We start from the raw sequence: 25,735 nt of genomic DNA, 5'->3' as shown, positions 1-25,735 counted from the left end.
GTCCCACGACCCCAAGACCATGACCTGAGCTGAAACCAAGACTCAAAGGCTTACCCTACTGAGGCACCCAGGCACCCCCTCAATCTGAAGGTTTTATAACAGTATTACCCTCATTAAGTATAGGGAGACATTAAGAGTTGTTAGGAATCTGTTCTGGGCCTCTCCTTGGCTTACTGATCATCTTCCTATGTCTCTTCAAACTGTCTTCCCTCCATATGCATGTCTCTGTGTCCAAATATCCCTTTTTTCATAAGGACATCAGTTAGTTATAAGTGGATTTGCCCCATCCTCCTTAATGACCTACCTTTAACTTGATTACTTCTGTAAATACCCTATCTCCAAATAAGGTTTGCTCTAAGGTACTCTGAGGTACCTAACTTCAGGTCCTACTCTGAGGCAGTGGGGGTGAATTCCAGGTCAGGGCAGGTCCTACTCTGAGGCAGTGGGGGTGAATTCCAGGTCGGGGGAGGCGGCACAACAATTCAAGCAGTAACACTAATCATTTGTATTTTTGATGACTGTATTTTCTTGTTTAAAAAGACAAAATATGGGGCGCCTCGGGGGGTGCCTGGGTGGCTCCATCAGTTAAGCATCTGCCTTTGGCTCAGGTCTTGATTCCAGGGATTGAGCCCCACATTATCGGGCTCTCTGCTCAGTGGGGAGCTTGCTTCTCCCTCTCCCTCTGCCTGCCACTCCCCCTGCTTGTGTGCCCGCTCTCCCTATCAAATAAATAAATAAAATCTTAAAAAAAATATGGAGTGCCTGAGTGGCTCAGTCACTGGGCATCCACCTTTAGCTCAGGTCATGATCTCAAGGTCCTGGGATTGAACCCCGCGTCGGGCTCCCTGTCCTGTTGGGGAGTCTGCCTTTCCCTCTACCCCTGCCCCCACTTGTGTTCTCTCCCTCTCGCTCTCTCAAATAAATGAAGTCTTTTAAAAATTAAAAAATAAAAAGAAGACAAAACAGCTCTTGGAAATTATTAAATGAGGGGCACCTGGGTGACACAGTCAGATGAACATCCAACTCTTGGGTTTCAGCTCAGGTGGTGATCTCAGGGTCGTGGGCTCAAGCCCCACATCAGGCTCCAAGCTCAGCATGGAGTCCACTTGAGATTCTCTCTCCCTCTCCCTCCACCCCTAACACCCCTCACGGCTTCTTTCTCTTTCTCTCTCTCTCTAAAATAAATAAATATTTTTTTAAAAATTATTAAATGATGAATACTTGTGATACTGTGATTTATAAGAAACAGATTTGGTCTTCCTCCCTGTTTCTGGCACAGTGCTCATAAAACCCTTAGGAATTTCCTAAGAGTAGAGTTATAAAGATGTCTTTTGTTATATTAGTGAGATGACTTTTGGAAATCACCTAAGGTTGGGGACTGCTAGCCAGAGGGTGCCATGCTAACTATGTGTCCCACCCACCTGACCTCTGGAGGGGAGATAGGCTAGAGCCTGGGTCAACTGACATCGGCTAATGATTTAATCAATCCTGCAAATATAATGAAGCTGCCATAAAACCCCAAAAGGATGGGGTTTGGAGAGTTTCCAGACTGGTAAACATAGGGATGTGCTAAGAGAGTGGTGCGCCTAGAGAAGACAATGGAAGCTCCACACTTCTTCCCACATATCTTGCCCTAGGACTCTCTTCTGTCTGTCTGTTCCTGAGTTATATCCTTTTATAATAAACTGGAAATCTAGTAAGTATACTGGTTTCCTGAGTTCTGTGAGCTGCTCTAGCAAATTAATCAAACCCAAGGAGGGAGTCATGGGAACCTCTGATTTATGGCCAGTGGGTCTGAAATACAGGTAACAAGGTAACAACCTGGACTTGCAACTGGCATCATAAGTCTAAGGACAGGGCTATGGGAACCTCTAATTGGTAGCCAGTTGGTCCAGAAGCACAGATGACAACCTGAGCTTATAATTAACATCTGAAGTCAAGGATAGGAGGAGTCTTGAAGGACTGTAACATTAATCTGTGAAAGAGTATCAGAACTGAGCTGAACTGTAGGACAGGAGGTTGGTATGGTGAGAACTGCTTGGTGGTCTGGGGAAACTATCCCTCCATACACTGGAATTGGTCTAGAACCTAAAACACTATTTTACTTTCATGAACTATATTATCAGCAAAATAAATGACTAAATTTTAGTATAAAGCTATATATATAAAATATCAAAGTAGTAAGTGCCATATAGTTCATGTCCAACCCAATTATAATGCACTCAGTCCTAGACTTCATCTCCAAACACTTGTCACTATAACCCAGCCATGCTGGCCTCCTTGCTGTTCCTTGACCAGGCCCCACGTACTTTGCATTTAATGTTCTCTGCTTGGAGTTCTTCCTCCAAGTATATGCAGAGATCAGTTCCTAAGATCCAATGATCTTAGTTCTTAGGCAATCCTAAATAAAACAGCACCCTTAGTCACTCTTTATTCGCCTTTTGGTTTTATTTTTCTTCACAGTACTTACTGATAACCAACAGATTATACAGTTATTTGATTATCTATTTTCTCTCTCCCACTACAAAGTAAGCTTGAGGGCAAAGACTGTTTTGTTCACTGATGTACCCCTGACATCTAAAACAGTACCTACTGTGACTACCGTATGTGTATAGTGTCACAAGCAGATTGAATTTTTAAAAATTCATGCATCTGCTTTCTAACTTGATCTATTGGTTCCTTTCTAATCAGTTTTTCACGTCTAGAGGCAGAGTGACCTTTTCAAGCTCACCACTCCTCTATGGAACCCAACATTTTTCTCTCTCACAGGACATAGTCCCAAATCTTTAGCACAGCTGAAAAGGCTTTGCTGGGTCCTGCCTACCTTTCCATCCGGTCTCACAGTTCTCAGGGATTCAACCACTCTGGCCCTCTCTCAAGTTGCCCAGTGTGTCCCTTCTCATCACAGGGCCTCTGCACGTGTAGTTCCTCTGATCTGGAATCCTCTGCTCTCCTCTCCCCAGCCCTCCGTCACATTAATTTAGTTACCTTAACTCCTAAGCTTCCTTCAGATCACAGTTCTAAACGTCACTTACTCTGGGAAGCCTTCCTCAAACACTCCATGTCAAGTTCCTTTGTCATAGGCTTTTGAAGAACTGTTCCTTTCAGAGCTCTAATGTCTTTAAAATATTTAATTTATATCACTTTTGATTAATGTATTTCTCCCAATGAACCCAAGTTCGAACAGAATAGGAAACACGTTTTTGTTGTATATACTGTGTTTTGAGCAACTAGAAGGTGCCTGGATACCTAAATGAAGGGACACAGACAAAGCAGGCTAACTAAGTGAATAATAAAGCCTGCAATCAGTCAATTATGGGAATCAACAAATCAACCTTTCTTTTTTATTAACTTTAATTGTTTTATCCAGACACGTTGCCTGTTTCTGGGTAATTGCCTCTCCCTAGCCATCAGTGTGTGCACAAAAGAGAAAACTTATTTAATATTTCTACTAATTGGAATATAAGAGTAATATAAATCTTTACAACATTTGTCATTGTATCATTAGCTTTCAGGATGCTTTAAATAGCAATAGAACAAACTTTTACTGTTTCTTTATGACAATATCATAAAAATTAAAATGGGTCATAATGATTTTTTAAAATAAATTCATACCATAAATGATATAAAGTAAGGCTATAATACCCTCCCAGATCTATGACATTTTTTTCTAAATACTTTAAAATACCTTCTGATGGCAAAAGTACATACCACCGTAATCCTAAAGTTACATATTGGACTTGATGTATTACATCTTGTTATTGCACTCTAAGGGTATGGTTAAATGTTTCTTACAAAAAAACAATTCCACATAATTTCATTCAACTCAATTCATTCAGTTATATAGAACATTCTGAACTCAGTGTTACAGACTGAATTGTGCTCCCACCCACCCCCCAAACATATAATGAAGCCCTAACCGCCAATACTAAGATTGTGGCTCTATTTAGAAACAAGGTCTTTAAATAGGTAAATAACATGAGGCCATTAGGGTAAGCCCCAACCCAATCTGACTGGTGTTCTTAAAAGGAGGGATTATGACATACAAAGAGACACCAAGGATGCATGTACACAGAGAAAAGGCCATGTAAGGACAAAGCAAGAAAATGGCCATCTAGAGCCAAAGAGAGAGGCCTTAGGAGAAACCAAACCTGCCTTGGACTTCCAGCTTTCAGAACCGTAAGGAAAATAAATTTCTGTTGTTCAAGCCAACCCACTCCATGGTATTTTCTTATGGCAGCCCTAGTAGCCTAATACACTCATCTCATACTGATAGGAAGGTTCTAGTCTATTGTAATATATGTGAATGACTAGTAATTATTGCCCTATGAATACACCAAACTAAAGTCACCTCCAGCATGCTTTATGCTAAATGTTGGGACTTAAAAAAGAATATGTGTTTGGGCATATGAGCATATTTGCCTAAGAAAAAATCTGGTCCTGCCTACTTGTATTACTGCACTCCTTGCAGCAATGAGATGGATCTCTATTGGGATAGCTTTAGACATCAATTTCCTTAATGGTCAGAAGAGAACAACTTAGCTATTATATACCTGAAATATTAAACATGTGGATCTCCTTTGAGCCCATAATATAAAAAACTTCACATTCAAGGTCCTTGCAAATAACCTCAATTAAATAGTTTGCTAACTGTTCTTTTCTGTGGCTGAGAAAACTGTGAACTACTGGTCAAAACCCTAACTATGCAAAATTAAGTCTTTTCAAAAAAACAAAGATTGCCAGAACTTCTTCCCTAGGGTCTCTGATTCAAATATGCTATAGTTTTACAGTTTCCACAGTTTTTTTTAAGTACCCCAGACAATTCTAATATGTAGTCAGAATCACCTAAAACAGGTTTCTCAACCATGTCTACAACTGGAGACCTTTTAAAAAATACTGATGCTCAGTCCCCCTCTGAAGAATTTAGGAATGTGGCTCTGGCATTGTTAATTTTAAATATATTTAAAGAGTTAAAAGGATTCATTATTAAAAGAATACACACACACACACACACACACACACACACACACACACACACACACACACACACCAGTAAAAGAAACTCCTAGGGAGCTAAATGTGCAGCCATGATTGAAAACCATAGTGCAGGATCCAGGTATCATACGGCTATTACATGTTGTGATTAATGTGATGTATGTGCAACCAGATATTGGTGTATACGAATAATTACTGAAAAATACATTATCATACTCCAGTGAACATATTTTCCTTAGTAGTAAAGACAGAGTAAAGAATACTATATACTACAGTATGGCTTCATTATGAAAGGTATCGGTGAGCCTTCAATTATCTAAGTAGAAAAGGGAATAAAAACATTAACAAAATACAGCAAAAAGAATTCAACAGTACATTAAGAAGTATATACACTATGACCATAGTGGGGGTTATTACTGAAATGCAAGGATAGTTCAACATAAGACAATCAATGTAACATACATTAACAAAATAAAGGACGAAAGGACGAAAACAACATGAGCATCTCAGTTGATGCAGAAAAAAATTGACATCAACATTGTTTCATGATAAAAACACTCAACAAACTAGGAATAGAAGTAAACCACCTCAACATAATAAAGGCAATATATGGAAAGCCCACAGTTTACATTGCACTCAAGGGCAAAAAACAGAACCTTTCCTCAAAGATCAGAAACAAGACAAGGATGCCCATTTTTACTGTTTCTATTTAACATAGTACTGAAATTCCTATACAGAGCAACTAGGCAAGAGACAGAAATAAAAGGCATTCAATTTGGAAAGGAAGAAATAAAGTTATCTTTGTGGATGACATGATCTTATAGGTAGAAAATTCTGAAGATTCCACAAAAACAGTCAGAAATAAATGAATTCAGCAAAATTGCAGCATACAAAAATCCACACACACCCTATCTTACACCACTTACAAAAATTAACTCAAAATGGATTAAAGACTTAACTGTAAGACCTGAAACCATGAAACTCCTAGAAGTAAAACATGCTATTAACATAGGTATTGGCAATGACTTTTTGGGTTTTTTGGTGGTTTTTTTTTTTTAAGATTTTATTTATTTATTTGACAGAGAGAGAGAGAGAGAGAGAGAGGCAGGCAGAGGGAGAGGGAGAAGCAGGCTCCCCGCTGAGCAGAGAGCCCGACTCGGGGCTCAATCCCAGGACCCTGGGAACCTGACCTGAGCCAAAGGCAGAAGCTTAACAATTGAGCCACCCAGGAGCCCTGGCAATGACTTTTTGGATAAGACATCTTAAGAACAAGCAACAAAATAAAAAATAAACAAGTGGGACTATAACAAACTAAAAAAACTCTGCAAGGCAAAAGAAATAATCAACAAAGTGAAAAGACAGCCTACAGAATGGGGAAAAATATTTCCAGACCATATATCTAATAAGGGGTTAATACCTCAAATATATAAAGAACCCACACAACTCCATGGCTAAAAACCAAATAACCCAATTAAAAATGGGCACTGGATCTGAATAGACATTTTTTCAAAGAAAATATATAAATGGCCAACAGGTACATGAAAAGATACTCAATATCACTAGTGATTAGGGAAATGCAAATCAAAATCACAATAAGGTATCACCTTATGCCTGTCAGAATGGCCATGATCAAACAGACATGAAATAACAAATGCTGATAAAGACACAGAGAAAAGGAACCCTTGTGTACTGCTGGTGGGAATGACCTGGTTTAGCCACTATGAAAAACAGTATGGAGGTTCCTCAAAAAACAGAACTACCTTATGATCCAGCAATTCCACTTCTGGGTATTTATCCAAAGAAAGCAAAACCACTAGCTTGAAAAGATATCTGCCATCCTATGTTCATAGCAGATTATTTACAAACAGCTAAGATATGGAAACTACCTAAGTGTCCATCAATGGATGAATAAAGAAGTTGTGGTAAATATATACAATAGAATATTCTTTACCTATAAAAAATGAGGAAACCTTGACACTTACAACAACCTAGATGGACCTTAAAGGCATTATGCGAAGTGAAATAAGTCAGAGAAAGACAAATAATGTATGACCTCAACTACATGTGGGATCTAAAAGGAAAACAACAACAACAACAACAAATTCACAAAGAGATTAGATTTATGATTACCAGAGTTGGGGTGGTAGTGAGAGGGGAAACTGGAGAAAGGTGGCCAAAAAGTACAACTTCCAGTTACAAGACAATTAAGTACTAGAGATGTACTGTACAACATGATGACTACAGTTAACACTGCTATGGGATATACAGGAAAGTTAAGAGTGTAAATCCTAAGAGTTCTCATTACAAGGAAAAAAAATTTTTCTCTGTTTTTGCTTTTTCTATTTTAATCTATGTGATGATGGATGCTAACTAAACTAATGGCAGTAATCATTTCACAATGCAGCCAATCCTTGAACAACACAGGTTTGAACTGTGTGGGTCCAGTTTTAAGCAGTTATTTCACAGTACAGTACTGTAAATGTATTTTCTCTTCCTTATGAATTTCCTAATAACATTTTTTCTCTAGCTATTTTGTTTTAAGAACAGTATCTAACACGTATCACACAAAGTATGTGTTAATCAACTCTTCATGTTATTGGTAAGTCTTCTGATCAACAGTTGGCTATTAGTAGTTAAGTTGCTGGGGAGTCAAAAGTTATACATGGATTTTCTACTGCAGGGGGTCAACACCCCTAACCCCCATATCATTTAAGGGTCTATTAGATGTGAAAGTCAAACTATTACACCGTACACCTTAAACTTAGATAGTGATGTATGTAAATTATCTCAATAAAACTAGGAAAAAAATTTAAAATAACAATAGAGGGAAAAAAATCAACATGCAAAGGTCAATGGCATTTCCATAAATAGACAATGGCTATCCTGAAAAAAACGTTAAGAAAATGATACCATTTACAAAAGCATCAAAAAGAATACAATACTGGGGCTCCTCAGTGGCACAGTCAGTTAAGTGTCCAACTCTTGATTTCAGCTCAGGTCTCAATCTCAGGGTCATGAGTCTGAGCCCCACATTGGGCTCCAAGCAGGGGAGCCTATTTAAAAATTAATTAATTAGTATTTTTGAAGTTAATATTTAGGAATAAACTAACCAAAGAGGCTAAAGACTTGTATACTGAAAACATTGCCAAAAGAAATTAAAGATGACAAAAATAAATGAAAAGAGGGGCGCGTGGGTGGCTTAGTCGTTAAGCGTCTGCCTTCGGCTTGGGTCATGATCCCGGGGTCCTGGGATGGAGACCCGCATTGGGCTCCTGCTTGGCGGGAAGCCTGCTTCTCCCTTTCCCACTCCCCCTGCTTGTGTTCCCTCTCTCGCTATGTCTTTCTCTGTCAAATAAATAAGAAATCTTAAAAAAAAAAAAAATGAAAAGACATCCAGTGTTCATGGATTAGAAGACTTAATAACATTAAAATGTTAATAGTACTCAAAGTAGATTTAATGCAATCCTTATGAATATCCCAGTAGCATTTTTGCAGACATAGGAAATTTCATTCTAAAACTTACATGGAATTTCAAAGGACCCTAAATAGCCAAAACAATCTTGAAAATGAAAAACAAAGTTACAGGTCTCACATTTCCTGATTTTAAAACTTACCACAAAGCTATTAAACAGTGTGGTAGTGAATAAAGACAAACATACCGATGAATGGACTATAATAGATAGCCCAGAAATACACTCTCATATATAAGGTCAAACGATTCTTGACAAGGATGCCAAAAACATTCAAAAGACACAGATCGTCTTCTCAACAAATGATGCTGAGAAACCCGAATAAACATGCAAAAGAATGAAAGTGGACTCTTACTTTCAAATGTTGAATCCACTTCACATATCTGGAATAAATCCCACCTGTTTATAGTGTATTAATTGTTTCTATACATTGTTTGGTTCCATTTGCCAATATTTTATTGAGAATATTTTGCATCTAAGTTCATTAGAGACGGTAGTCTGTAGTTTTCTTGTTTTTGTACTATATCTAGTTTTGATATCAGTGTAGTATTAGCTTCATAAAATGAAATGGAAAGTGTTCCCTCTTCCATTTTCTGGAAAGGATTAGATAGAATTGGTGTTAATTCTTCTTAAAATTGTTTAAAATAATTCTCCAGCTTGAAATTTTCCAATGAAACTTCAATCCTGGAAAAGTTTCCCATGAAACTTTCCATCTTGGCCTAGAGATTTGTTTTTTTGGGGAGTTTCACAATTCTAAATTCAATGCCCTTAACAGTTACTGGGCTATAAAATATAAATTTCATACTGAGTTGTGGTTGGTTGTGTTTTTTAAGATACTGGGCCACTTCACCCAAATTGTTAAATTTTGTCTGTAAGTTGTTCACAGTAAGCTCTTATTGCCCTTATAATGTCCATAAGGGTCTATAGTGATACCCCATTACATTATTAAATTGGTAATTTTTATCCACTTTCTGTCAGTCCTGCTAGAAGTTCATCAATTTTATTGACTTTTCGTATAAATAGCTTTTTGTTTCAGTGATTTTTTTTTAATTTCCTTTATATCTACTCTTAAATTTATTATTTTCTTTTTCTGCTTGCTTTGGGTTTATTTTGCTTTTCATTTTCTATTATATGAACACTTTCTCTTTTCAAATATAACATTTAATGCTGTAAATTTCTCAGCACTGCTTTAGCGGTATTCCACATATTTTGATATATTTTCATTTTCATTAAGTTCTTTTTTTTAATTTTGAGAATTTTTAGCCATGGATTATTTAGAAGCGTGTTAGTTTTCAATCGACAGATTTTCCTGTTATTGATCTCTAATTTGATTCCATTATGGTCAGAGAATATACTCTGTATAATAACTATTCTTTTAAATTTGTTCAGGTTTGTTCTACTGTTGAAGATGTCATCTATTTTCATGAGTATTTCACGGGCACTTGAATAAGATATGTATTCCATGTTGCTAGGGGGAATGTTCTATATAGATCATTTATGTTTTTTTAAAGATTTATTTATTTACTTATTTGACAGAGAAACAGACAGAGCCAAAAAGCACAAGTGGAGGGAATGGCAGAGGGAGAGGGAGAAGCAGGCTCTGCACTGAGCAGGGAGCCCGACACGGGGCTCAATCCCAAGACCCTGGGATCATGACCTGAGCTGAAGGCAGATGCTTAACCATCTGAGCCACCTAGGCGCCCCTATTTAGGTCATTTAGATCCTGTTGGTTTACTGTGTTCAGATTCTTATACTCTTGCTGATTTTATGCCTAATAGTTGTATCAGTTGTTAAGAGGAGAGTATTAAAGTCTTCAATTATAATTGTGGATTCATCTTTTCCTTTTTCAGCTTTATCAGTTTTTTGTGGTTTTTTTAGTGTAGATTATGGCTCTATTGTTTTGCTACACATTTAGGTTCATTACATCTTCCTGGTAGACTGATGCTTTTATCATTTAGTCTCCTCTTGGTCCCTAGTAATTTTCTTTGTTCTGAAGTCTACTTTACCAGAATTTAATGTAACCATTCTTGCTTCTTTTTTAGGTTAATGTTTGTATGGTATAGTCTTTTATATCTTTTTCAGCCCACGTATATTTGTTGTAAGCTACATATAGTTATGGTTGTGTGTCTTTTATCCACTCTGTCATTTTCTTTCTTTTGATTGATATATTTATACCATTTACATTTAAAGTAATTTCCAACCTGCAGATTAAATGTTCCTACTCACCTGTGGCAGGTATGACTGTGTTAGAAGAGCCACTTGAAAACCACAAGAATAATGACTCAATATAAAGAACATCAATAAAGAAATAAAAAAGGAATCAAACAAAAATTTATAAAACAGAAACAAACAAATTCTGGAGATGAACAATAATTAAAATGAAAAATGCACTAGTGAATCAAAAGATCTGAGCAAGCAGAATAGATCATCAGTAGACATGAAAGTAGGTCAACTGAAATTACAGTTTGAGAAGTATAAAGAAAAAAGAATGAAGGAAAATGCACAGAGCCTAAGAGATCTGTGGACACCATCAAGTGTACCAACCTATTTATAATGAGAGACAAGGGAGAGAAAAACGTAGAAAGAGTATTTCAAAAAATAATGACGATAAATATCCAAAATTTGATAAAAGACATGAAACTAAACAGCCAACAAACTCAACAAACTCCAAGTAGGAAAACTCCAAATAGATCCAGACTGTCACGTTAATATAAAATGGTCAAAATATAAAGAATGAATAATAAAAGCAGCAGGAGAGAAGCAATTAGTCACATACATTGAGCCCTAAGAAGATAAAAAGCTTATTTCTCATCACATACCACAGAGGCTACAAAGAATTGACATAATAAAGCGCTTAAAAGAAAAAACTTTTTAACCAAAAATTCTATACCCAGCAAAATTATCCTCCAAAAAAGAGGGGGAATTAAGATAGTCTCAGAAAAACAGAAGCTGAAGAGAGTTAACCACTAGTAGAACTGCCCGCAAGAAACGTTAAAGGAAGTCCTTCAGGCTACAATGAAAGAACACACCATATGGCAATTCAAAGCTATGAAAAGAAATAAAGACAACTACATGGGTAAACATAAAAGCCAGTACTACTGTATAAAGTAACTTGGGACAGTAACACCAAAACAGAAGAGGGATGGAGCTGTATAGATAAGTCTTTACACTATTGATACAAAGCTGGTATTAATTCAAACTAGATTATTATAATCGTAAAATGTTAACTATAATTGCCAAGGTAAACACAAAAACTAAAAAATACACATAAAAGGAAATAAGGAAGTCAAAATGATGCACAACACAAAGCTCAATTAACACACCCAAAAAAGTAATACTGGATAGAACAATCACAAATTTTGAAAAAGGAAATAGAGAACCTGAATAACCCTATAGACCAAGTGGACCTAACATATAAAGAATAATCTACCCAACAACAGCAGAATATACTTTCTTTTCAAAGTACACACAGAACATTTTTTAGGATAGACCACATATTAGGCCACGGAACAAGCCATAAAAATTCAAGACTGAAATGATACAAATACCTTTTCTGACCACAATGGAATGAAACTAGAAATCAACAGCACGAAGAAAACTGGAAATCCACAAATCTGTGAAAATTTAACAACATTCTTAAACAGCCAAAGGGTCAAAACAAAGAAAAAAAGGGAAATTAGAAAATACCTTGAGACAAATGAAAATGAAAACACACCATAACCAAAACTTGAGGGATACAATGAAAGCAATGCTAACGGGGAACTGTACAATTGTAAATACTTAGATTAGAAAAAGAAAAAAGATCTTAAATCAACAACCTAACTTTACAACTCTAGAAATTAGAAAAGGAAAACATTAACCCAAAGCTAGAAGAAGCAAATAATAAAGATTAGAGCAGAGATAAATGGCACAGAGAACACAAAAACAATAGGAAAAACAAAACAACAATGAAACAAAGAGTTGGCTTTATGAAAAGATCAACAAAATTGACAAGTTAGGGATTAATTAAGAAAAAAGAAAGAAGATTCAATTAAATCAGAAATAAAAGGGGATGTTATAAACAATGTCACAGAAACAAAGAGGATTATAAAAAAAATACTATGAAAACTGTACACCAAAAAATTGGATAACCAAAAAGAAATGGATAAACTCCTAGGAACATGCACCCTACAAAGACTGAATCATGAGGCAATAAAAAAATGTGAACAGACCTTTAACTAGTAAGAAGACTGAAAGAGTAATCAAACCCCATTCCCCCAAAAAGGAAAGTCCAAGACTAAATGGCTTTGCTGGAGAGTTCTACCAAATATTTAAAGAATTAACACCAATTCTCGTGAAACTCTTCCCAAAAAATTGAAGAGGAGGAAACATTTCCAAGCTCATTAAATAAGCCAGCATTACCCTGGTACCAAAGTTAGACAAAGACACAAGAAAACTATAGACCAGTATCTTTGATGAATATTGATACCAAAAAATTCTGAACTAAAAGCAAACTGATTTCAACAGCACATTGAAAGGATTATTACACCATAGTAAGAGGGCTTTATTACTGGAATGCAAAGATGATTGAACATATGAAAATCAATCAGTGTAATATACCACACATTAACAGAATGAACAAACACAACATAAATCATCTCAATTGATGCAGAAAAAAACATTTAAGAAAATGCGACACCATTTCATGATAAACAAAACTCTGAATAAACTAGGAATAGAAGAAATCTACCTCAACATAACGAAGTCCATTTACAAAAAAACACATAGCTAAAATCATACTCAGTGGTGAAATACTGAAAGCTTTTCTTCTAACACCAAGAATAAGACAAGGTCGTCTGCTCTTGCTATTCCTATCAAACACAGTACTGGAAGTCCTAGCCAGAGCAATCAGGCAAGAAAAAAAATAAAAGCATTCAAATTGGAAAGGAAAAAAATAAAATTATCTTTCTTCATAGACAACATGACCTTATATAGAAAACCCCAAAATACCACCAAAAAAACTGTTATAATAAACAAATTCAACCAATGTAGGACATAAAGTTAACACACAAAAATCCGTTGTGTCTATATATTAACAATAAACAACCTCAAAAAAAATAAAGCATCAAAAAGAATAAAAAACTTAGGAATAAATTTAACCAAGGAGATGAAAGACTTGCGCACTGAAGACCACAATACAATGCTGAAAAAAGTTAAAGAAAACACAAACGGAAAAATATCCAGTCTTCAAGTATTGGGAGACTTAATATTAAGATGTCCATATTATACAAAGCAATTAACAGAGTCAACATAATCACTAATAAATTCCCAGTGGCATTTTTTTTTTGCAGTAGATAAATTCACCCTAAAATTCAAATATCAAGAGATCTCAAGTCAAACCAATTTTGAAAAAGAACAAAGTTGCATGTCTCATATTTCTGAATTTAAAAGTAAATTTACAATGCTACAGTAATAAAAACACTCTGATAATGGCATAAAGACAAACAGACCAAAGGTCAGAAGACAGACCCTGGAAATACACTCACAAAATGGTCAAATGATCTCTGCCAAGGATGCCAAGACCACTCAATGAAAAATGGATAGTCTCTTCAAATGGTGCTGGGAAAACAGGATAAACACATACAAAAGGATGAAGCTGGATCCTTCTTTTACACCATAAGTAAAACTTAACTCAAAATGAATCAAAGACCTAAACATAAGACCTAAAACGATAAAACTCCTAGGAGAAAACATAGAGGAAAAAGCTTTGTGACATCATCAAACTTGACAATAATTTCTTGGATATGAAAAGCAAAGACAACAAAAACAAAAATAGACAAATGGAAGTATATCAAACTTAAAAACTTCTGTGTATCAAAGCACACAATCAACAGAGTCAACAGGCAGGTGATCTACAGAATGGGAGAAAATATCACCAAACTGTTGATCTGATAAGGAATTAATGTCTAGAATATATTAAAAATTCTTACAAAACAACCCCCCAAGTAACCCAATTAAAATATGGACTTGAATAGATGTTTCTCTAAATATGATCTACAAATGGCCAACAAACATGAAAAAATGCCCAACATCACCAGAGAAATGCAAATCGAAACCATGAGGTATCACTGCACATCCACTAGGATGGTTGTGTTTTCAAAATAACAGAAAATGACAAATGTTGGTGAAGGTGTGTGCATTGTTGGTAGGATTGTAAAGTGGTGCAAAAACAGTATAGATATTCCTGGAAAACTTAGAAATAGAACTATCATATGATCCAGCAATAACACTTTGAGGTATATATTCAAAAAAATTTAGAGACTTGAAGAATATTTGCACACCCACGTTCATAACAGCACTATTCACAATAGCGAAGAGATGGAAGCAACCCAAACATCTACTGATGGATGAATCAATAAAGGAAATGTGGTATATGAACACAATGGAATATTATACAGCCTTAAACAGGAAAAAAAATCCTGTCGCATGCTACCAAATGGATGAACCTTAAGGACATGACACTAAGTGAAATAACAGTCACAAAAAGACCAATATTGTATGATTGATTCCATCTATAGGAGTCATCTAAAATAGTCAAATTCATGAAAACAGAAAGTAGAATGTGGTGACCAAAGGCTGAGAGGAGGGGTAAAAAGGGAATTTGTTGTTTAATGGGTATAGAGTCTCAGATTTGCAAGATGAAAAAGTTCTCGGTATGTTTCATAACAATGTGAATATACTTAATACTACTGAACCATACACTTAAAAATGATTAAGATGCACAGAGTAGCACTATTCAAAATAGCCTAAAGGTGTAAGCAACCCAAATGTCCCTCCACAGATGAATAGGTAGAGAATCTATAGCATAGCCATACAATAAAATATTATTCAGGCATAAAAAGAAATGAAGTACCAAGGTGCTTGGGTGGCTCAGTTGGTTAAGTGTCTGACTCCTGGTTTTGGCTCAGGTCATGATCTCATGGGTCCTGAGACGGAGCCCTGGGTAGGGCTCCCAGCTCAGCAGGGAGTCTGTTTGAAGATTCGCTCCCTCTGCCCCTCCCCCACCACTCACGAACGTACTCTCTCTAAAACAAATAAATCTTAAAAAAGAGAGAGAGAAAGAGAAATAAAGAAGGAAAAAGAAAGAAAGAACCCACATACAACATGGATGAACCTCAAAAATGTTATGCTGCATCTGGGTGGCTCAGTAGATAGAGCATACAGCTCTTGATCTCAGGGTCTTGACTTCAAGCCCTATGTTGGAGTAGAGCTTACTGAAAAAATAAAAATAAAAAAATTTATTACTGGGGCGCCTGGGTAGCTCAGTTTGTTAAGCACCTAAAACTTCCACTCAGGTCACGATCTCAGGGTCCTGGGATTGAACCCCACATCAGGCTCTCCACTCAGCAGGGAATAATCTTCTCCCTCTCCCTCTGCCCCTTAGCCCACCCGTGCTTGTTCATGTGCTCTCTAATAAATAAATATTTTAAAAAAACACCAAAAAAAACAATGTTATGCTAAGTGAAAGAAGCTAGACAAAAAGGTTACATACTATATAATCCCTTTTATATGAAATATCCAGGACAGGTAAGGTCATAGAGATAAAAAGCAGATTAGTGGTTTCCAGGGACTGGGGGAGAGGAAGGAATGAGGACTAACTGCTTAATGGATACAGGGTTTCCTTGGGTGTGATGAAATATAATGGAACTAGTTGCAGGCGATAATTGCACAATATTGCAAATCTAAAAAGCCACTGAATTTTAGACTTTAAAATTAATAATATATTTTAGGTGAATTCTACCTTAGAAAAAATCAATTGTATTTCTATATACTAACAATGAACATATAGAATCTGAAATTAAATTCACAATACCATCTCCAAAAAAACCAAAATATATGATAAACTGAACCTCATGAAAACTTAGAACTTTAAAGACCCTGTTAAGAAGATGACAACACAAGTCACAGACTGGAATGGGAGAAAGTACTTAGAAAAACCCTATCTAACAAAGGACCAGTAGCTACAATACATACTCTCAAGACAACTGTAAAAAAATAAACAATCCAACTAGACAATGAGCAAAAGACATGAACAGACATTTCACCTAAAAGAAGATAAAAATGCACATAATCACTTGAAAAGATGTTGAGCATCATTAGTCATTAGGGAAATGTAAATTTAAAACACAGTGAGAGCTCTCTAGGCTCAGACCAAGTTTGCGACAGTATAGTTAAATGCACCAAGAAGGTCGGAATCATCGGTAAATACAGAACCCATTATGATCCCTCCCTCAGGAAAATGGCGAAGAAGAGTGAAATAAGTCAGCATGCCAAATACATTTTCTCCTTTTGTGTCAAAACCAAAGGGAAAAGACAAGCTGTGAGGATCTGGCATTGTGGTTCCTACATGAAAACGGTAGCCAATGGTGCCTGGACCTACAACTACAACACCACTCCTGCCGTCACAGTGAAGTCTGCCACCAGACATTGCTAGCCCATAATAAATGGGTTAATTCTGTTAACAAAATTACTTTGGCTTGTTAAATTTATTAATTGGATGTTCTGATTTGCACTGCATTAATTTTACTTTCTCAAAAGACTTGGAAATTTAAAGTCCTTCGAATTAAAAAAAATGCACCAATAAATATCCACTTTTCACTGATGGGCGTGGATTAAGACAGGAGTTAATATTTAGCAGGGTGTGGGGAAAGAGATATTCTCAAACACTGCTAACAAAAACATTAAGTGATATAATCTCATTGCAATTTTGCAATATCAGAAATTAAACTGCACATATACATTGACCCAGCAATCCATTGCTACAAATTATCCTACATTCTCACACAATTCCAATAATGTAGTGAAGAATATTTATTGCAGCACTGCATATATAAGCAAAAAACCCTGAGATTTACCGAAGTATCTCTATCAACAAGGAAACAATTATATTAAATATAATCCATATATGGAAAAATGTCCAAGATATACTGGCAAATGGAAAGAGAAAGATGCAGAATACTTATCAGCTATTTCCAATAATTTATGGGGAGTACAGTACTGGGTGAGAGAGGACAGTTTTACTTACTCTAAACATCTCCATACTATTTGCTCATACGTAAATAAATATGTGACTTCCATAAAAAAATAAAATTTCAAAAATACTAAATGTTACTTGGCAATATATCTGAAAAAGGTCAAATGTACATTGTGCAATCTCATCTAGAATGAAGAACAAATATTTTTATTAATTTAAAAGTCTTTTCTTTTTCACATTACAACAAAGGGCAGCACACATCTACATTGCTACTAAAGAGTGAAGTACAGAGAACTTAATTTGAAAATTAAGGAAATTAGCTAATATAAGGTAAGTATTCATAAAGAACTTCAAATCCTTGGATTCGGAAACTCTGCAAAATGAAAAAAGCAATGGCTGACCATATAAAATATTGAAGCACAGAATGAAGACGAGTCTGAAACTGAGGTATACCTATCAGCCTCTGAGAAGAGAAACTAACCTAAAATCTTTCAAATACACGTAAGTCAAACAACCTCAAGGTTTTATTTCTCTGAATACTCAAATTTATCAACAAGAAAACTAAACATACTTCATATCCATGATGAAATAAAACAAATAACTGAAGTTCTGACATTTGATAAGAATCTATGTCTAAGAAAATCCTTGTAGGGATCAGAAGAAACAGCATGAGATGGGGTCAATGTCCAACTCTGTATTCAACCTTTATGGCAGAAGCTGCAAAGAGGAAAAGCAACAAATTGATCCCGGTGGGGAAGAACCTCTCCTTGCTTTGAACTTGCTGGAAGGCATAAAAATCCCCCAGGTGACTACAATGGCCAACCCAACCAGCCTAATTTCAAATATGGAAGAAAAAAACTAGTATAAAATACTTTACAATATTTCAAGTTTCTTAAGCATATTATTTATATATTACAGACCTGCAATGATAAAAACAAAATTTTTAAAAATAATTTTCATCAAACAGCAAGCTTCCTAAACTATAAAAATCAAAAATATTATCACAATTCCAGACTATGATTCAATTTCCTTCTCTACTCCACTATTTTTTTACCCTCAGGAAAATGAGAAAAAGTTTTCTTTATAGATGTGACCAGTCTTCCTAATTTTCTACTTGTATTAATCTAATACATCCTTTAAAATCCTTAAAGAAATAACTATTACAAACTCACAGAAAGAATACCATTAGTAGCAAACACTCCAATTTCCATAACAGGGATTAATGCCTTCATTTGAAAAGAGTAATCAAAATCAACAGTTTTCCTTAAGGTCTCAACTAAGAACATTACTAGTCATTTTTTTAAAAACTGGATTCAAAGAAGACTTGGGTAATATTTTATTGCCTTCCAAAATATGTATAATGCTATAGTGTCCTCATTGGCTCCTTCCTACAGCCCAATAGCAACTGAAGTGCCCATGTCCTCATCCCATTCCAGCCAACATTCTGAATCCCTAGTTGACTGAGAGAGAATTCTGTTCATTGTTCCATATTTTACAAACATTCACTAAGTACACACAGTACTCTGGCACTGTCCTACTAAGATAAGACATTGATGGTGTCTACCTTCAAAGAGCTCACAGTCCAGTAAAGAAAACACTCTACTGCAGTATGACTAGGTCTGGGTCAAAGGATAAGATAATGCTTGAGATGGACTATTTCAGGAGATAAGCTGATGAGCAGGAGGAAGGACAATGACAGTTGGGGAGGTGAGAGGCTGGGGAAGAGTGACAACATATAATTAGGACTAAAACTAAATATATGAAACATCAGACTTAGTTTATTCAGGTAATTCTAGGCATTCTGGAATAGATGCAGTGAAACCGTTGTATGGTATGTTATGGAGTTTACATTTTATTGTGCAGGTGACAGGTAACAATAAAGGGGACAACTAGAGGAAGGAAAGCAGTGTAGAATGCTGGAAAGAGAGGTCAGAGACTTGGAGAATCCAATAAAATTACAGAGAGAATACATAAAAAAAATTGTAGCATGTTCATACAATGGAATAGTACTCAGCAGTAAAAAATAATGAACTACTGATACTCACACAATAAGATGTATGTTGGTTGAAAAAACCCACATATAAACGAGTGCATATTATATAATTCTATATACATAAAATTGAAGAACCGGCAGAACTAAGCAATGCTGATAAAATTCAGAAAGAAGCTTACCTCAGGGGGAAAAGGCTATTGGACTGGAAAGGGAAGAGTATGAGGAACTTTCTGGGCAATGAAAACGTTCTACATCTTGATCTGTATGGTAACTACATGTGTGAACATGTATGTAAAAGCCTCATTCAGCTCTATACTTTAAATTTTACCATACATAAGTTACAACTTAATTTATATAAAAATGTAAGTTATATCTTATTAAAAAAAGAAAAAAATGCATAATTGTGATAGAACAGGGTCAGAATAAGTTAAACCAGTGTCATCCCTTAAGCAATACCTGACTTATAAAAAATCAGAATAAAGGTTTTAACACACTATATATATATTCAATTAGGAAACAAAATCCCTATAAGACCTTAAGTACAAAAGTCTAGCTTCTTCTTCCCTACAAGAAGATATATAGACAAGTGTTCCTTATAATAAATGCTGTGAAGATAATGTACTCATCCTAAAGAAAAGAAATAACTCACTATAAACCAAAAAAAAAAAATTTCTACACAGCAGTACCTACCTTCCAGAAAGTACTATAAAGATTAACAACGCATGAGAAGCAGTTAACACAATACAGAGCACAGTAAGTGCTCTTCACACTACCACTACAATTATTATTATATAATAGCAATAAAAGGGAAACTTTCCTTCAAATTATGCCTAAACCACTTACTGAGAATACACTGTTTAACTACATATTACTCAGCTACAGCACTTCTCATTCTAGGTTTTTTATTTTCTTTTTTTAACTTTGAGATCAGCAAGTTTCTGACAGCTGAAACACCTGGTGAGATTAGAGAAAGACCAAGTTAACTACAATTTAAGTATTCTTTTTAATCTGTTTATATCCTGAAACCATGTTCACTTGCCAAAAGATAGTAAGTCTTATCTTTAACATCTCAACAGTTAATATTATTAAAAAACCCTCTTTCACATATCAGACCAAAAAAGTACACGATCACAATTCAATTTCCTGAAACTCAACAGTCTTTAAAAAAATTAAAGCAAACCAGAATGCTAAATTAGAAAAGTCATTCAGTAGAGATACTCATAAGAAAAAAAGTGAAACAATCATTTATAATTCCAAATATTATATTAACATAAAGAAGTCATAATTTGGCAAATTTAATCAATTTATAGAAGTGCTTCATTCATAGAAATAAGAAAGTAAAATTCACAAAGGCAAAAACTACTCAAGCACTATAATCCACTAAGAGAACACTGAAGCATCCAGCAAATCTCTTACTGAACTAGTTTCTGAATAGCTAAACCAAACACCAACTCAATTTTTCTAACATGTTTAAGAGTCACGGGAAACCACATACTTAAGTTAAACTCAACATAAAAGAAGGAAAACTAAGAATTTAGTTCCACAGTTCGATGACTCTTGTTACTCCTACCAAATCAACTGGAGCAAGTACATCTAAGCGAATTCTTCGAATTTCAAAATTTTATTGAAAAACTCATTAATTCTGAACTTGAAGGCATATTTTTAAAACATAAGTTTTTTGTGTTATTCCTACTTTGATATGTAACATTTAACAAAGTAGTCTTCTACTTACCTAGATTTTGTCTTATTAACATCTCGTTGCAAAAACAATCTCATTCGAAATTAACTCAAACCTGAAAGAATACATGTAAAGACCATCATTTAGTTTTTGTGTCAAGTATGAATAAGTACATCTATGATACACTTATTCTTTGAAATTAAAAACTGCAAATCAAATTATTTTGATATAACATGTAACCAAAAGTGGTTCAACTAAAACATGACCATTTTTAACTTTTAGGAAACTTGCTAAGTACCATTTTTTACGAACAATCATCTATTCAAATGAAACTTAAACTTTCTAGTTCTCTTTCAAAAAATTTACAATAACTTTTCATTAATTTTAATAGTATAGCAATTAAAATCAGTATTTGTTAATAAAATGCATACCTCTATCTAGATGTTTATCTAATACTACTACATATATGTGGGTGTATATATATATATATATATATATACATATATATATATATATACACATACACACACACACCCCCCAAAAGTACACCAAAAAGCTGAAGAAAAAAAATACAACATGAGATGGCATGAAAGTATATACTAATAGTAAATATAATAATGTCTTAACAATGATTAAATACTTAGTAAATGCCAGGGACCATTATTCTAGAGGATAGTACACATTGATACTTTCCTGCTTCCTCAATTTAATTCACAATCTAGTATAACAGCTACCCCAACATTCCACTGAAAATTGACTTGAAAAATTACGTACCCCTAATTTTATCGCATTCCACAAATTCTAAAAACTCAGTATGTCTTATCCTGTACCCTACACATCCCCTTCCCCAACCTGAAACTAGCTTATTCTTTTGAATTCTTATTCACAAAAAATGGCACAATACCTACTGCCATTCTCACCTAGATTCCTGTAACTATTCTATTTCCAGACTATCATCTCAAATTTATTCTTTCCAGAATCATGTAAGTTATCATTTGGCAATGGCTATAGTGGGGATGTCACATCTATGCTTCAAGTCCTTCAACAGTACTCATCAATGAACTCATCCTTATCAATTATCCCCAATCTTTACTCTCACATTCACTCCAGATTTCTAATACTAAACCCCTTCAACTCCCAGAACAGCCCCCATGCCCTCTCAGCTTTCACGATGCTTCACGTGGTGAACTACACCTACCTTTTATCTCTCTTTAACTTGGCTAACACCTTTCTTACTAGTTTTGCAATATTTAGCTTAGTCACCCTGAGAGATCCTTCTTCAATTTCTTCTGCTATGGTGTTTCTCAATTGCATACCTGTTTGATAGCTCTATTATCAACTGTTTACTTATGTGTTTTCTGAACTACAGTATGGACATGAAGGACAAGAATTCATTCATCTCATTTCAGCATTTTCACTGGGTGGCACATAGTAAAAGTACAACAATGCAGGCTGAATCAAAGATTAGAAATTTTGTGTTGTATCCCAAAATGTACACAGGGATACAGACGATAAATAAGTAAAATTCAGGCTAATGAGTTTAATTCACATTTCCAGGACTAGAGAAAAAAAATTCACATCACTTCTGAATCCGGTAACATTACTTTATGAAATAACTACATCTAAGTAAAAAGACAACAATAAAAATCAGCCCGGTGCAAACTTTTACTGAGTGAATTAATCAATTTCACTGATCATCAATACCAAGATTTTGGTACTAAATGTTTGCATCCCTACAGAAAACAGTTTGTGGACTATAAATCCTAGACTCGTTGAAGTATTAGACTTAAGCAAAAAAGAGCTAGAGAAGAAGGTGAATATGGTCTTAATACTAGTAATGTCAACAACCTAGCCAAGTGTTTCTCAAACTTTAGCACACATCAGCATCACCCGGAGGGCTTGTTATACAGACTGCCAGCCCCCACCCTCAGAGTTCCTGATTTAGTAATTCTAAGTTGGAGCCCAATGATTTGCATTTCTAATAAGTTCCTAAGGTGATGCTAGTTCCAGGACCACACACTAAGAACCACAGACCTGGAGTTTTCTGCATAATGTCTAGAAGAGATGAAAATATTCTCTCAGCCACCCAATGCCACCAATCTTTACCTACCCAGGACTGGATACTGTGACCTATTACAAGCTAAACTATAAATCAAAGTGAGAACACTAAAAGTCTACTATGAATTACCGAGTGTGATGGGATGAAAAAAAATGGCCCTGCAAGAGAATCCATATCCTAATCCCCAGAACCTGTGAATATTACCTCCTATAACCCCTCCCCGCAAAAGAAAAGTCTTTACAGATGTGATTAAGTTAAAATTTTGAGATGGAGAGATTATCCTGGATTATCTGGGTGGGTCCTAAGTACAATCACATGTATTCTTATAAAGAGGGAGATTTGACTATACACAGAGAACTGAAGACAGAGAGAGATTTGAAAACACTGACCTTGAAGATTGCAGCCATAGTCAGAAATGTCTGTAGCCACCAGAACTGAGAGAGGCAAGGGATGGATCCTCCCCTAGAATTTCTGGAGAGAATAACCCTGCTGACACCCTGATTTCTGTCCAGTGATACCGATTTCAGACTTCTGGCTTTCAGAAATGTCAGACAGTAAGTTTGTTATTTAAAACCACCTAGTTTGTGATAATTTGTTAGAACAACAATAAGAAATGAATATACTGATGATGGCAGGTTCTCTAGGAAGCCAGAAGCACTACATAAACCAGAAGCACTACATAAAAGGTGTTATGAACAGATTCTTCATATGTTGAAACCCTAGTTCCCAATGTGACTGCATTTGGAGAAAGAGCCTTCAAAAAGGTTAACTGAGGTTAAATAAGGACATAAGGATGGGGCCCTAATCCAATATGACTGGCATCCTTATAAGAAGAAAAAGACCAGGGATGCATACACAGAGGAAATGCCATGTGAGGACACAGAAAGAAAACGGCCACCTTGAGGAGGGAAGCCTCAAATAAACCTAACACCCTAATCTTGGACTTCTAGCCTCCAGAACTGTGAGAAAATAAATTTCTGTTGCTCAGGCCACCAAACTGGTGATATTTTGTTATTGCAGCCCTAGCAGACTAATACAAAGGATATACATGTTTGCACAACAATGTGAATGCACTTAAGGCCACTTTCCTATATTTTAAAATGCTTAAAATGTTAAACATTATATGTATACTTTACCACAATCCATAAACACCAAAGACAGTAACTAACTTTGACTTCAGTTCTTTTTTATTTTGCTCTTTTCAGTTATATTTCAAAGTCCGAGAAAAAAAAACTTGTAATTGCGTTTGTTCCCTAGAGTCAAACCAGGTCACTGTAAACACTGTATTTTTTATAGGGGAATTTATAATGAAGTTTGATAGGAAGTACTTTTTAAATCCATACCTAAAAAATGTAATATAATTAGGATATTGTCTAGGTGAGTAATGAGAATATACCTGACGAATATTGAGCAAAAATCCTCAACAAAATATTAAAAACCAAACTTAACACATTAAAAGAATTTTACACATTGACCAAGGTGGATTTACTCCTGGAATGCAAGAATGGTTCAACAAATGAAAATCAATATGATACACCATATTAACAGAACGAGAGACAGAAACCACATGATCATCTCAATCGGTGCAGAAAAAGCATCTGTCAAAACCCAGCATCTTTTCATGACAGAAGCACTAAACTGGAAGTAGAAGAAAACTACCCCAACATAATAAAAGTCACATGTGAAAGGCTCACAGCTAGCATCAAACTCAATAGTGAAAGATGGAAAGTTTTTCCTCTAAGATTAAGAAAGTAAGAATGCCTACTCTTTTTTTTAAAAAAATATTTTATTTTTAAGTAATCTCTACACCCAGTGTGGGGCTCTAACTCACAACCCCGAGATCAAGAGTCATATGTTCCACCAACTATGCCAGCCAGGCACCCCAAGAATATCTACTCTTGCTACTTCTATTCAACATGGTACTTAAGTACTAGTCAGGGCAAAAGGATAGGAAAAAAGAAACAAATGATCTCCAAATTGGAAAGGAAGAAGTAAAATTATCTGTTTGCAGATAACATGATCTTTTAGGTAGAAAATCTTAAAGATTCTTAAAAAAAAAAACTCTAATAAATGATTTTGGCAAAATTTCAGAATATGAGCATGTGAAGATCAGCTGCATTTCTATATCCTAACAATGACCAAACTGGAAAACAAAAGTATGAAAATTTCACTTACAGGGGTATCTGGGTGGCTCAGTTGGTTAAGTCTTGATTCTTGGTTTCAGCTTAGGTCACGATTTCAGGGTGGTGAGATCAAGCCCCATGTGAGGCTCTGCACTCAGCGGGGAGTCCGCTTCCCCTCTTCTCCTCCTTCTCCCTCAGCCCCTGCCCCTGCTTGCGCACATGCGCTCTCTAATGAATAAATAAATCTTTAAAAAAATTAAAAATAGAATTGCCCTATGATACTGCAACCCCAGTTCTGGGTATATATCCAAAAGAATTCAAAGTAGGATCTCAAAGACAGATTTACAGCATTATTCACAATAGCCAAGTGGCAGAAGCAAGCTGAAAGTTCATCGACAGAGGAA

The 25,735-nt window shown here is 35.4% G+C and overlaps 1 protein-coding gene across 10 annotated transcripts in view; it reads right to left on the bottom strand.

Moving 5' to 3' along the window:
- The window catches only part of ZNF644 (zinc finger protein 644), a 98,359-nt gene that overhangs the window by 44,323 nt on the left and 28,301 nt on the right, over positions 1-25,735 (bottom strand). For 9 of the 10 annotated variants that reach the window (XM_073896344.1, XM_025872164.2, XM_025872165.2 and 6 more), the window contains one exon: positions 21,204-21,264. The exons of the other annotated variant lie outside the window; for it this stretch is intronic. In XM_073896344.1, coding sequence (XP_073752445.1) covers positions 21,204-21,247 — 44 coding nt within the window. In that variant the 5' untranslated portion in view covers positions 21,248-21,264. The remainder of the gene's footprint in view (positions 1-21,203; positions 21,265-25,735) is intronic. 10 annotated transcript variants of the gene reach the window in all.

This window comes from Callorhinus ursinus, unplaced genomic scaffold (assembly GCF_003265705.2).
Source record: "Callorhinus ursinus isolate GAN/ISIS: 27379988/994484 unplaced genomic scaffold, GSC_fseal_2.0 scaffold9, whole genome shotgun sequence".
NCBI classification, from domain to species: domain Eukaryota; kingdom Metazoa; phylum Chordata; class Mammalia; order Carnivora; family Otariidae; genus Callorhinus; species Callorhinus ursinus.
This window is presented reverse-complemented; position numbering and strand designations above follow the sequence as displayed.